Source organism: Carcharodon carcharias, chromosome 8, assembly GCF_017639515.1.
Source record: "Carcharodon carcharias isolate sCarCar2 chromosome 8, sCarCar2.pri, whole genome shotgun sequence".
Classification (NCBI taxonomy): domain Eukaryota; kingdom Metazoa; phylum Chordata; class Chondrichthyes; order Lamniformes; family Lamnidae; genus Carcharodon; species Carcharodon carcharias.
Genome location: NC_054474.1, coordinates 16,619,186 through 16,633,138, shown reverse-complemented (window position 1 = coordinate 16,633,138; position 13,953 = coordinate 16,619,186). Strand labels below are relative to the sequence as shown.

At 45.6% G+C, this 13,953-nt stretch overlaps 1 protein-coding gene across 2 annotated transcripts in view; it reads left to right on the top strand.

Moving 5' to 3' along the window:
* LOC121281166 (F-BAR and double SH3 domains protein 2-like) overlaps positions 1 to 13,953 on the top strand; it is a 94,646-nt gene that overhangs the window by 52,572 nt on the left and 28,121 nt on the right. For both annotated transcript variants that reach the window (XM_041193902.1, XM_041193901.1), the window contains exons 12-15: positions 2,979 to 3,083; positions 5,044 to 5,205; positions 6,091 to 6,225; positions 10,716 to 10,799. In XM_041193902.1, coding sequence (XP_041049836.1) covers positions 2,979 to 3,083; positions 5,044 to 5,205; positions 6,091 to 6,225; positions 10,716 to 10,799 — 486 coding nt within the window. The remainder of the gene's footprint in view (positions 1 to 2,978; positions 3,084 to 5,043; positions 5,206 to 6,090; positions 6,226 to 10,715; positions 10,800 to 13,953) is intronic.

The following is a 13,953-nucleotide window of genomic DNA, read 5'->3' as shown; positions in this document are numbered from 1 at the left end:
CCGTTCAAACATGGCTGATAAGCTTCTCAACCCCATTCTCCCGCCTTCTCCCCGTAACCGTTGATCCCCTTACCAATCAAGAACCTATCTATCTCGGTCTTAAATACACTCAATGACCTGGCCTCCACAGCCTTATGTGGCAATGAATTCCATAGATTCACCACTCTCTGGCTGAAGAAGTTTCTCCTCATCTCTGTTCTAAAAGGTCTTCCCTTTACTCTGAGGCTGTGCCCTCGGGTCCTAGTCTCTCCTACTAATGGAAACATCTTCCCCACGTCCACTCTATCCAAGCCTTTTAGTATTCTGTAAGTTTCAATCAGATCCCCCCTCATCCTTCTAAACTCCATCAGGTATAGACCCAGAGTCCTCAAACGTTCCTCATATGTTAAGCCTTTCATTCCTGGGATCATTCTTGTGAATCTCCTCTGGACCCTCTCCAGGGCCAGCACATCCTCCTGAGATACGGGGCCCAAAATTGCTCATAATATTCTAAATGTGGTCTGACCAGATCCTTATAAAGCCTCAGCAACACATCCCTGCTTTTATATTCTAGTCCTCTCGAAATAAATACCAACATTGCAATTGCCTTCTAACTACCGACTCAACCTGCAAGTTAACCTTAAGATAATTCTGGACTAGGACTCCCAAGTCCCTTTGCAATCCAGATTTCTGAATTCTCTCCCCATTTAGAAAATAGTTTATGCCTCTATTCTTCCTACCAAAGTGCATGACCTCACACTTGCCAATGTTGTATTCCATCTGACACTTCTTTGCCCATTCTCCTAACCTGTCCAAATCATTCTGCAGCCTCCCCGCCTCCTCAATACTACCTGTCCCTCCACCTATCTTTGTATTATCTGCAAACTTAGCCAGGATGCCCTCACTTCCTTCATCTAGATCATTAATGTATAAAGTGAAAAGTTATGGTCCCAACACTGACCCCTGCAGAACTCCACTAGTCACCGGCCGCCATCCTGAGAAGGACCCCCTTATCACCACTCTCTGCCTCCTGCCAGACAGCCAATCTTCTATCCAAGCTAGTACCTTGCCTCTAACACCATGGGCTCTTATCTTACTGAGCAGCCTGCTGTGCGGCTCCTTGTCAAAGGCCTTCTGGAAGTCCAAGTAGATAACATCCATTGGCTCTCCTTTGTCTAAGCTACTCGTTACTTCCTCAAAGAATTCTAACAGATTTGTCAGGCATGACCTCTCCTTGATGAAACCATGCTGACTTTGCCCAATTTTACCATGCACTTCCAAGTATTCTGAAATCTCATCCTTAATAAAGGACTCTAAAATCTTACCAACGACCGAGGTCAGGCTAATCAGCCTGTAATTTCCCGTCTTTTGTCTCACTTCCTTCTGAAACAGGGGGGTTACATTAGCTATTTTCCAGTCCTCTGGGATCCTCTCTGACTCCAGTGATTCCTGAAACATCACCACTAACGCCTCCACTATCTCTTCCGCTATCTCCTTCAGAACTCTGGTGTGTAATCCATCTGGCCCAGGTGATTTAGCCACCTTCAGACCTTTCAGTTTTCCTAGCACCTTCTCCTTGGTAATGGCCACCATACTCACCTCTGCCCCCCGACTCTCTTGAACTTTGGGGATGTCACTCGTGTCTTCCACCGTGAAGACTGACGCAAAGTACCTATTCAGTTCCTCCGCCATTTCTTTGTTCCCCACTACTACTTTTCCATCGTTATGTTCCAGCAGCCCAATGTCCACTTTTGCCTCTCTCTTACCCTTTATATATCTAAAAAAAACTCTTGCAATCTTCTTTTATATTACTGGCTAGTTAACCCTCACATTAAATCTTCTCCCTCCTTATTTCTTTTTTAGTTGTCCTCTGTTGGTCTTTGTAGGCTTCCCAGTCCCCTGGTTTCCCACTGCTCTTCGCTGCATTGTATACTTTCTCTTTAGCTTTTATGCTGTCCCTGACTTCCCTTGTCAGCCATGGTTGCCTCGTCCTCCCTTTAGGATGCTTCTTCTTCCTAGGGATGAGTTTTTGCTGTGTCTCCCAAATTACTCCCAGAAACTCCTGCCATTGCTGTTCCACTATCTTTCCTGCTAGGCTCATCTCCCAGTCAATTCTGGCCAGCTCCTCCCTCATGCCTCTGTAGTTGCCTTTATTCAACTGTAATACCGTTACATCTGATTGCAGCTTTTTCTTCTCAAATTGCAGGGTAGATTCTATCATATTATGGTCACTTCCTCCTAAGGGTTCCTTCACCTTAGGCTCCCTTATCAAATCTGCCTCATTACACATCACTAAATCTAGAATTGCCTGTTCCCTAGTGAGGTCCACTACAAGCTGCTCCAAAAAGCCATCTCGTAGACATTCCACAAATTCCTTTTCTTGGGATCCACTACACCAACCTGATTTTCCCAGTCTACCTGCATATTGAAATCCCCCATGATCATTGTAACCTTGCCTTTCTTACATGCCTTTTCTATCTCCTGGTGTATATTCTGCCCCACATCCTGACTACTGTTCGGAGGCCTGTACATAAATCCCATTATGTTTTTTTTTTACCTTTGCGGTTCCTCAACTCTACCCACACAGATTCTACATCATCTGACCTTACATCATTTCTTGCTATAGATTTAATTTCATTTCTTACTAACAAAGCAACCCCACCCCCTCTGCCAACCTGCCTATCTTTTCGATAGGATGTATATCCTTGGATATTTAGCTCCCAGTCCTGATCCTCTTGCAGCCATGTCTCCGTAGTGCCCACCACATCATACCTGCCAATTTTAATCTGCGCCACAAGCTCATTTACCTTATTTCGTATACCGCGTGCATCTGATCTAATCTATGATCTCCATGTGCTGCACAATCTGCCCTAAAATCTCCACACGCTATATGATTCGCTCTATGATCTTCACACACTGTATGATCTGCTCTATAATCTCTACATGATCCCATCTACGATCTCCACACAGCATCTGATACACTCTATGCTTCCTTTCAGGTTTTACGCAACTTAGAGCAGCGAAGGAAGCTGCTGTCTGAGGAAGAGGCATCAAGCATCGAGTCAAAGATGGACGAGATTAAGGAGAGCATTAGGAAAGCAGAGGTGAGGGGTCACTGGGAGGGCCGGGCACCTTAAACTTCCTTCCCTAAATGGTTGTGTGAATGTGAAATGAGCCAAATTATGGTATAGCAGAGAGTTGACCCTGTGACTCAGTGGAGTGACCACTGCTCTTTGGGTACTTCTCAATCACCTTGGAAAGTGCTGCTTCCAAGTTTTGTATGATTCACAAATTTTGAAATTGTGCCCTGTACACCAAGGTACAGGTCATTAATATATACTAGGAAGAGCAGGTTAACATCAGTACCTGGAGATCCTCACTTTAAACCTCCCTGCAGTCTTATAAACAACTGTTCACTTTGGCTCTGTTTCCTGTTACCCAGCCAATTTCATATCCATGTTGCAACTGTCCCTTTTATTCCATAAGCTTTAACTTTGCTCTCAAGTATATTGTGGGGCACTTCATCAAATGCCTTTAGGAAGTCCATGCACAAATACATCAACAATATTACCATCATTAACTCTCTCTGTTATCTCATTAAAAAAACTCCAAATTAGTTAAACGCTATTTGCCCTTAACAAACCTCTGCTGGCTTTCCTTAATTAATCCACATTCATCCAAGTGATTATTAAATTTGTCCTGAACTATCATTTCTAGAAGTATCTGCACCACAGTGGTTCAATTCACTGGCCTATAGTTGCTGGGCTTATCTTTACACTTTCTTTGAACAAGGGTGTAACATTTGCAATTTTGCAGTCCTCTGGCCAACTACCCCTGAGTCTAAGGAAGACTGAAAAATTATGGTCAGTGCCTCTGTAATTTCTGCTCTCAATTCCCTCACTACACTTGGATGTATCTCATCCAGTTCTGATGTCTTATCAACTGACAACCTATTCAACATCTCCTTATCAAGTTTAAACCCGCCAAGTGTCTGAACTACCTCCTCTTCCACCGGGAGCTGCACAGCATCTTCTTCCTTGGTGAAGACAGCTGCAAAGTATTCATTTAGTACCTCAGCCATGCCTACTGCCTCCATGTGGAAATCCCTTTTCAGTCCCTAACTGGCCCAGCTCCTCCTTTTACCACCATCTTACTATTAATGTGCCTATGGAAGACTTTGAGATTCCCTTTTTAGTCAGCTGCCAGTCTCTTTTCATACCATCTTTTTGCTTTTTCGCCTCCCCTCTGAACCTTCTATATTTACCTTGGTTCTCAGTTGTATTTATCCACCTGACATCTGTCATAAGCACACATTTTCTGCTTCATCTTAAGCTCTATCTCTTTCATCATCTAGGAAGCTCTGGATATGTTTGTCCCACCTTACCCCTTCATGAGAATATACCTTGATTGTCCCCGAACTATCTCTTCTTTAAACATAGCTCATTTTTCAGTTACCATTTCTCCTGCCAACCTTTGACTCCAATTTATTCGGCCCAGATCCATTCTTACCCCATTGAAGTTGTCTTTCTCTCAGTTAGTTATTCTTACTAGGGGTTGATTGTTCTTTGTTTCTTTCCATAGCCAACCTACACCTTATGATACAATGATTGTAACTCTTTCGAGTACAAACACGTTTCCATCTGTTCCTATTCAGATGAAGTTATATTGTTTCATAGTTTGCCATTGTGAGATTTGAACTCTTGATCTTGGGGTTACAAGCCCAGTACCATAACCACTTGGCTACCCTAAACGTTCCCTTACCGACACTTGATTCACTTAGCCCACCTCATTCACAAGAATCAGGCTTAGCAGTGCCTCCTTTCTCACTCTGGGAACTCTTGCCCCTCTCTGCCTTTTCCACTATGACGACCCCAGTCTATATTTGGATAATTAAAGTCCCTGCTGGGCTTTTCCTAGTCTCCGAGACTTATTTAGTTGCTGAAAGGGTGCAATAACCCCAATAAATGGGGTTGGGGTGGGATTGGATTGGCCCTGTAGCTGGAATGGATTGGGGGAACATCTTGGCCGTTCCTGAGCAATTGTATCTTTATGTTTCTCACTCAGACGAGCAAGTTGAAGGCAGCTTCACGCTTGAACCTGCTGCGTGAGGCTGGACTCGAGGTGGACAGGTGGCTGGTCAGCACCATGAATCAAGCGAGTGAGGAGCTGGAAAGAGAGAGGAAGCTGAGTGAGGCTAGAGTGTCAAATGGAGGCATGACCCCAGAGGTGAGAAATTTTCAAACACAGCACTGTATCAGGAGTAAAATCTATATAAAATGTACAAAACGGATTGTGTCACATTGTCCAGGATGTCTCCAACATATAGCAACATCATAGTCAGAGAATTAAAGTCAAACTTTCTCTCTATCTCTGTTTCCCCTCCCCCATCTTTGTGTGCCCTGTCTCTCTCTCTTTCTTTCTGTCTCTCCTTCTCTCTACTTCTTTGTTTGCCTCTTTTCTTCTCTTCCTCTCTGTCTGCCTGTCTCTCTCTCTCTCTTTCTATATCCGTCTTTCTCTAACTCTCTGTGACTACCTCTCTGAGTCGCTCTCTCTCAAACTTTTTAAGTTCCTCTCTCTCTCAGTTCTTCTCTCACTTTCTCAATCTGCCTCTGTATCTACCTATCTCTCTCTCTCCCACTCTCCCTCTTTCTCTCTTCCCCACCTTTCTCTCTTCCCCCCTCTTTCTCTCTTCCCCCTCTTTCTCTTCCCCCCTTTCTCTTCCCCCCTTTCTCTTCCCCCCTTTCTCTTCCCCCCTTTCTCTTCCCCCCTTTCTCTCCCCACTTCTCTTCCCCTTCTTTCTCTCTTCCCCTTCTTTCTCTCTTCCTCTCCTCTTTCTCTCTTCCCCTGCCTCTCTTTGTCTTCCCCCACCTCTTTTTGTCTTCCCCCACCTCTTTTTGTCTTCCCCCGCCTCTTTTTCTCTTCCCCCGCCTCTTTTTCTCTTCCCCCGCCTCTTTTTCTCTTCCCCTGCCTCTTTCTCTTTTTCTCTCCCTTTCTCTGGACTTCTCTCTCCTCTATGTGCTTCTCTCTGTCTCTGTCTCTCTCTATCTCTTTCTCTCTCCTTCCTATTACAGTTGCCTGCCACTACTTTCAATTTACTTGTTATTTTGACAGTTTGACGAGTTGGATTTCACTGATTTTGAGGAGTTTGATGACAACAATGAGATCTTTGATGAGAACAGCGAGTCAAACCAAGTCAGTTCTGCTCGTGTATACCCTGTGCTCTGTAAAGTACTCTATAGTTACCAGGTGAGTAGGTCAGCAAACTTCTTGGCTCAAGTGCAGTCATAGCTCAGTGGGTAGTGTTCTCACTTCTGAATTAGGAGATTGTGGTTTCAAGCCCCTCTCCAGAGACTTGAACCTATAATCACAGCAATGGGATAGTGATGAAAGAACTTGTTTTATTGATGTCAGTTGAGGAATAACCATTCTGCTGGACACAAGAAAGAGCACCTGTCACCCCCTACTCTTCTTTGAAATATAGACCTGGGACTTATTTTTTTACATTCATCTGCAAGAGCAGGTGGAACCTCAATTTAACAAACCATTAAAACAACAGCCCCTCTGACAGTGCAGCACTTCCCCAGTGCTGCCCCTCCACCCACCATGTGCTCCCTCAGTTCTGCCCCTCTGACAGTGCAGCAGTCACTCAGTATTGACCCTCTGACAGCATGGTGCTCCCTCGGTACTGACCCTCCAACAGTGCATTAGTCCCTCGGTACCGACTCTCCGACAATGCAGCACTCCCTTAGTACTGACTCTTGGTGCAGCACCCCCTCGGTACTCTCGGTGATTGTGCAGCCCTTCCTAGGTACTGACCCTCTGACCATGCGGCACTCCCTCAGGACTGCTCCTCTGACACCATAGGACCCTGCATCACTGGGCTCGAAATGGGATGGCAAATGGGTTCCTGGTCTGATCAATTTTTTTTATTCGTTCATGGGATGTGGGTACCGCTGGCTAAGCCAGCATTTATTATCCATCCCTAATTGCCCTTGTTCAGAGGGCATTTAAGAGTCAACCACATTGCTGTGGGTCTGGAGTCACATGTAGGTCAAACCAGGTAAGGACAGCAGATTTGCTTCCGTAAGAATGTTAGTGAACCAGATGGGTTTTTATGACAATCGGCAATGGTTTAATGGTCATCGTTAGACTTTTAAGTCCAGAATTTTATATTGAATTCAAATTCCACCCTCAGCCACGGTGGGATTCAAACCCAGGTCCCCAGAGCATTACCCTGGGTCTCTGGATTACCGGTCCAGTGACAATACCACAACGCCATTGCCTCATAATCCAGTGAGTCCTTGCTGAGTAGCTCTCAAGGACCTCTGCGCGAGAACATTGCTGTCACAGAGACATGGCTGAGAGAGGGGCAGGATTGGCAGCTCAATATTCCAGGATATAGGGCCTTCAGGCAAGACAGGGACGGAGGTAAAAGAGGAGGGGGTATCGCAATATTGATCAAGGAGTCAATTCCAGCAGTAAGGAGGGTTGACATTGTAGAAGGCTCCTCAAATGAAGCCATACGGGTAGAACTGAAAAACAAAAAAGGAGCAATCACATTGATGAGTGTACTATAGGCACCCAAACATTCAGAGAGAAAAAGAAGAGCAAATATGTAGGCAAATTTCAGAGAAGTGTAAAAATAATAGGGTAGTAATCGTGGGGGACTTCAACTTCCCCAACATTAACTGGGTTAGTCATAGTGTGATAGGTTTAGAGGGAGCGGAATTCTTAAAATGCATCCAGGAGAGCTTTTTAAACCAGTACATAGAAGGTCCTACTAGAGAGGGGGAGGTCCTGGACTTAATTTTGGGGGATGAAGCCAGGCAAGTGGTAGAGGTATCAGTGGGGGAGCATTTTGCAGATAGTGATCATAACTCTGTGAGATTCAAGGTTGTTATGGAAAAGGACAAGGATGGGCCAGAAATCAGAGTTCTAAATTGGGGGAAGGCCGATTTTAATAAGATCAGATATGATTTGGCCAGAGTGGACTGGGAGCAGCTAACTTTAGGTAAATCTGCATCAGAGCAGTGGGACTCATTCAAGAAGGAAATAGGGAGAGTACAGGGCCAACATATTCCAGTAAAGGTAAAGGGTGGGACCAACAAATTCATGGAACCCTGGATGTCGAGAGATTTACAGGATTTGATAAAGAGAAAAAGGGAGGCTTATGACAGATACCAAGGGCTCAAAACAGCGGAAGCCCTAGAGGAGTATAGAATGTGTAGGGGGGAACTTAAAAAGGAAATTAGGAGAACAAAAATGAGGCATGAAAAAACATTGGCAGGTAAAATAAAGGAAAATCCAAAGTTATTTTACAAGTACATTAAGAGTAAGAGGATGACTAGGGAAAGAGTAGGGCCCATTAAGGACCATTGTGGTAATTTGTTTGTGGAGCTGGAATTCATAGGTAGGGTTCTCAATTAATACTTTGTGTCGGTGTTCACAAGTGAGAAGGACGACGTGGGTATGGAAATCAGGCAGAAGGATATTGATATAATTAAAGAAATTAGCATAGAAAGGGAGGAGGTTCTAAGTGGTCTGGCAGGCTTAAAAGTAGATAAATCTCCAGGCCCAAATGAATTGTATCCCAGGCTGTTGACTGAGGCAAGGGAGGAGATAGTAGGGGCGCTGGCAATAATTTTCAATACCTCTCTAGCCACAGGAGAAGTGCCAGAGGACTGGAGGACAGCCAATGTGATACCATTATTCAAGAAGGGAAGAAGGGATAAATCAGGGAACTACAGGCCAGTCAGTCTAACCTCAGTGGTGGGGTAACTATTGGAAGCGCTTCTGACAGACAGAATTAATCTACACTTGGAGAGGCAGGGATTAATCAAGGACAGTCATGGGGAGTTCATGTCTGCTCAATTTGATTGAATTTTTGGAAGAGGTCACCAGGTGTGTAGATGAGGGCATTGCATTTGACATAGTTTACTTGGACTTCAGCAAGGCTTTTGATAAGGTCCTGCATGAGCGACTGATAACGAAGGTAAGAGCCCATGGGATCCAAGGCAGTTTGGCAAATTAGATCAGAATTGGCTGAGTGGCAGGAAGCAGAGGGTGAGGGTCGAGGAGTGTTTTTGTGACTAGATGTCTGTGTCCAGTGGGGTTCCACAGGGATTGGTTTTGGGTCCCTTGCTGTTTGTGGTATATATAAACAATTTGGACTTGAATGGAGGAGGTTTGATCAGTAAATTCGCGGATGACATGAAAATTGGTGGGGTGGTAAATAATGAGAAGGATAGCCTTAGGTTACAGGAGAATGTAGACGGAAGGGCTGGTCTGATGGGCTGATCACTGGCAAATGGAATTTAAACCGGATAAGTGTGAGGTGATGCACTTCGGCAGGACAAACAAGGTATTGGAATACACGATGAATGGTAGGACCGTAGGAAGTAGCGAGGATCAGAGGGACCTTGGTGTGCATGTCCACTGGTCCCTTAAGGTAGATAAAGTGGTTAAGAAGGCATATGGGATACTTACCTTTATTATTCAAAACATAGAATATAAGAGCAGGGAGGTTATGCTGAAACTGTATAAAATGTTGGTTAGGCCACAGCTAGAGTATTATGTGCAATTCTGGAATCCGCATTATAGGAAGGATGTGATTGCACAAGAGAAAGAATGTTGCCTGGACTGGAGAGTTTTAGTTATGAGGAGAGATTGGATAATCTGGGGTTATTTTCCCTGGAGCAGAGGAGATTGAGGTGGGACATAATTGAGTTGTATAAAATTATGAGAGACATAGATAGGGTAGACAGGAAGGAACTTTTCCCCTTGGTGATGGGATCAATAACCAGGGGGCATAGATTTAAGGTAAGGAACAAGAGGTTTAGAGGGGCTGTGAGGATTTTTTTCACCCAGAGGATGGTGGGAATCTGGAACTCACTGCTTGAAAGGGTGGTAGAAGCAGAAACCCTCATAACATTTAAGTAGTATTTGGATGTGCACTTGCGACAGCATGGCATACAAGGCTATGGGCCTAGTGTTGGGAAATGGGATTAGAATAGTTAGGTACTTGTTTGACTGGCACAGACTCGATGGGCCGAAGAGCCTTTTTCTGTGCTGTAGACCTCTATGACTCTAACAAGAAGGGACTCAGTTGCAATGCCCACCTTGCTTGTATCGGCCACACAAACTCACTCTGTATCCTGATTGACAGAGCGTGAGGTGAAGCTTGTTGTGCCTGCACCATGTCTGGTAGTTTTATGCCAGTATTTTATTGTTTGTTTTCCCATGGTCTTGCCTGCAGCTCGCGTTTGTACTTTATTAATGAGGAACTTTGCCTTAAAGTCCTGGTCTGTTGCTGCCCTGCGTATGTTCGTGGGGGGAGATTGTGTATGCTTGCTGAAAAGGGCATTGAATCTTTCAACAGGAAAGGAGGTCACTCAGCCCACTGTGCTGATGCTGGTTCCTTGAACGAGCTATCCAATTAGTCCCACTCCCCTGATCTTTCCCCATAGACCTGCAAAGAATTCCTTTTCAAGTATTTATCCACATCCCTGGTTTCTCCACATAACCTCCACATCCATGGTACCGTTGTAGTAAATCTCCTCTGCACCCTCTCCACGGCCTTGACATCCTTCCTGAAATGTGGTGCCCAGAACTGGACACAATACTCCACCTAAGGCTGAACCAGCGTTGTATACGGTTTAGCATAATTTCTTTGCTTTGGTGCCTCTATCTATAAAACCAATAGGTGATTTCCTCTGTCTCTTTCCTCCTGTGCACAGGCCACACAGTCTGATGAATTGACTATCATTCTAGAAGAGCAGCTCGAGGTGATTGAAGATGGCGACATGGAGGATTGGGTGAAGGTGAGTTTGGTGGAGATTGTTCAGCATGGACCCCTTCCTCTTCCATTCACTCACTGACTGAGCTGGGATTCAGGGCTGGTCTCTCACTGACTGAGCTAGGATTCAGGGCTGGTCTCTCACTGACTGAGCTGGGATTCAGGGCTGGTCTCTCTGACTGAGCTGGGATTCAGGGCTGGTCTCTCACTGACTGAGCTGGGATTCAGGGCTGGTCTCTCACTGACTGAGCTGGGATTCAGGGCTGGTCTCTCACTGACTGAGCTGGGATTCAGGGCTGGTCTCTCACTGACTGAGCTGGGATTCAGGGCTGGTCTCTCACTGACTGAGCTGGGATTCAGGGCTGGTCTCTCACTGACTGAGCTGGGATTCAGGGCTGGTCTCTCACTGACTGAGCTGGGATTCAGGGCTGGTCTCTCACTGACTGAGCTGGGATTCAGGGCTGGTCTCTCACTGACTGAGCTGGGATTCAGGGCTGGTCTCTCACTGACTGAGCTGGGATTCAGGGCTGGTCTCTCACTGACTGAGCTGGGATTCAGGGCTGGTCTCTCCTTGACTGAGTTGGGTTTCAGGGGTGGTCTCTCACTGACTGAGCTGGGATTCAGGGCTTTGTAATGTCTGCAAGCTGAGAAAGACACTTCATAAAATGCAAGTTCTTTCTGAAAAAGCTTTTCCAAAATGGTGATTTACAAGAACTGCTAGACTACAAACATCACATGATTCTATTCTGTGGTCAGACACAATCTCCAATTTCAAACACAATATTTCTCTTTCCAGTTTTAGTTCCAAATTTAGTTACTTTTTTTCATGATGTTTAGGCTGAGTTTAAGTTCAGAAAAGTTCAATAAGAGACAAGAAAGCAGTAGGATGGGTGAGTATTGTATAACCATACAACCCAAACGCAGTGTTGTAGGCTCAGTGGGGGCTTGGGAAAGCTGTGTATAGGTCAGAAGTTGTGTGAAGATTTTGGACCATTAAGTCTTGATCCATCTCCCATGGGTGCTCGCTATCTGTCACCTCACCAGAGAAACAATGATGAGGATTCACAACATTGAGGGAGTTGTAGCCCAGTTTGATATAAGCTCTGAGTGGAGTTTCTATCCACACTCTTTTTTTGATCCTACACAGAAGGAGACCATTGCGCCCACTTTTGTAAGTGCTGGCTCCTTGAAAGAGCTGACCAATTAGTCCCACTTTCCCAGTCTTCCCCCACCATGCTGTCATTAATTTTTCCCTAATCAAAGCATTGAAAATTATGATAGAGCAAGTAAGGTCTGCAGACAGCTGGAAAGTGGGATTAATTGGACAGTTCTTTCAAAGAGCCGGCACAGGCATGAAGGGCCAAATGGCCACCTCCTTCTGTACAATATCATCCTATGAGTCTATGGGCAGAATTTCATCCTTGCTGCCCGCAGTTGAGGCCAGAAGGTGATTTGATGCTGGCAGGCCAATGAAGGCCCGCCCAGCGAGAAACGCGAGCAGCAGCTCTCAGCGCTGCCCATGCGGGAGGGAGGAGGGTAAGTGGGGGCATGTGCGAGTGAGCGCTTGAAAACCTCCCAGAGGCAGAGAGCTGCCTCAGGGAGATGGAGAGTTTAAAATAAAAATAATAAAGAAATTAAACATGTTATAAAACATGTCCCCTCATGTGACTCTGTCACATGGGGAGGGACATGTTATTAATTAAATTTTAAATTTTATTTTTATTTGCTTTAGTAAACCTCACCCGTCCGCGGTGATGGTACACACTGCTGCTACTGTGCGTCAGTGGTGGAGGGAGTGAGTGTTTGTAAATGGGATGCCAATCAAGTGGGCTGCTTAGTCCTGGATGGTGTCAAGCTTCTTGAGCATTGTGGGAGCTGCACTCATCCAGGCAAGTGGGGAGTGTTCCATCACACTCCTGACTTGTGTATTGGAGATAGTGGACAGGCTTTGGGGAGTCAGGAGGTGAGTTACTTGTCACACGATTCCTAGCCCCTGACCTGCTCTTGTAGTCACAATATTTACATGGCTAGTCCAGTCCAGTTCAGTTTCTGGTCAATGGTAACCCCCATGATGTTGAAAATGGGGGATTCAGTGATGGTAATGCCATTGAACGTCAAGGGGCAAGGGTTGGATTCTCCCTTGTTGGAGATGGTCATTGCCTGACACTTATGTGGCACGAATGTTAGTTGCCACTTGGCAGCCCAAACCTGGATGTTGTCCAGGTCTTGCTGCATTTGGACATAGACTGCTTCAGTGTCTGAGGAGTCGCGGATGGTGCTGACATCAGCGAACATCTCCACTTCTGACCTTTATAATGGAAGGAAGGTCATTGATGAAGCAGCTGGAGATGGTTGGGCCGAGGACACTACCCTGAGGAACTCCTGTAGCGATGTCCTGGAGCTGAGACGACTGACCTCCAACAACCACAACCATCTTCCTTTGTGCAAGGTATGACTCCAATCAGTGGAGAGTTTTCCCCCTGATTCCCATTGCCTCCAGTTTTGCTGGGGCTCCTTGATGCCACACTCAGTCAAATGCTGCCTTGATGTTAAGTGTAGTCACTATCATCTCACCTCAGGAGTTCAGCTCTTTTGTTCATGTTTGACCCAAGGCTGTAATGAGGTCAGGAGTTGAGTGGCCCTGGCGGAACCCAAACTGAGTGTCAGCGAGCAGGTTATTGCTAAGCAAGTGCCACTTTATAGCACTGTTGATGACCCCTTCCATTACTTTAATGATGATTGAGAGTAGACTAATGGGGCGGTATTTGGCTGGGTTGGATTTGTCCTGCTTTCTGTGTACAGGACATACCTGGGCAATTTTCCACATTGCCGGGTAGATGCCAGTGTTGTAATTGTACTGGAACAGCTTGGCTAGGGGCGTGGCAAGTTCTGGAGCACAAGTCTTCAGTACTCTTGCCAGAATATCGTCAGGGCCCATAGTCTTTGCACTATCCAGTGCCTTCAGCTGTTTCTTGATATCACATGGAGTGAATTGAATTGGCTGAAGATTGGCATCTGTGATGCTGGGGACCTCTGGAGGAGGCCGAGATTTTGTGATGCCCGCTATTTGCATGTGGTTCTATTAGTTTGACCAAGGTGTCCCTGCGCTAAACCCCCACCCCCTTATACAGAGCTCTTTAAACCTCTGCAGTCTTGATTTAATTTGCTTATGATTCTCC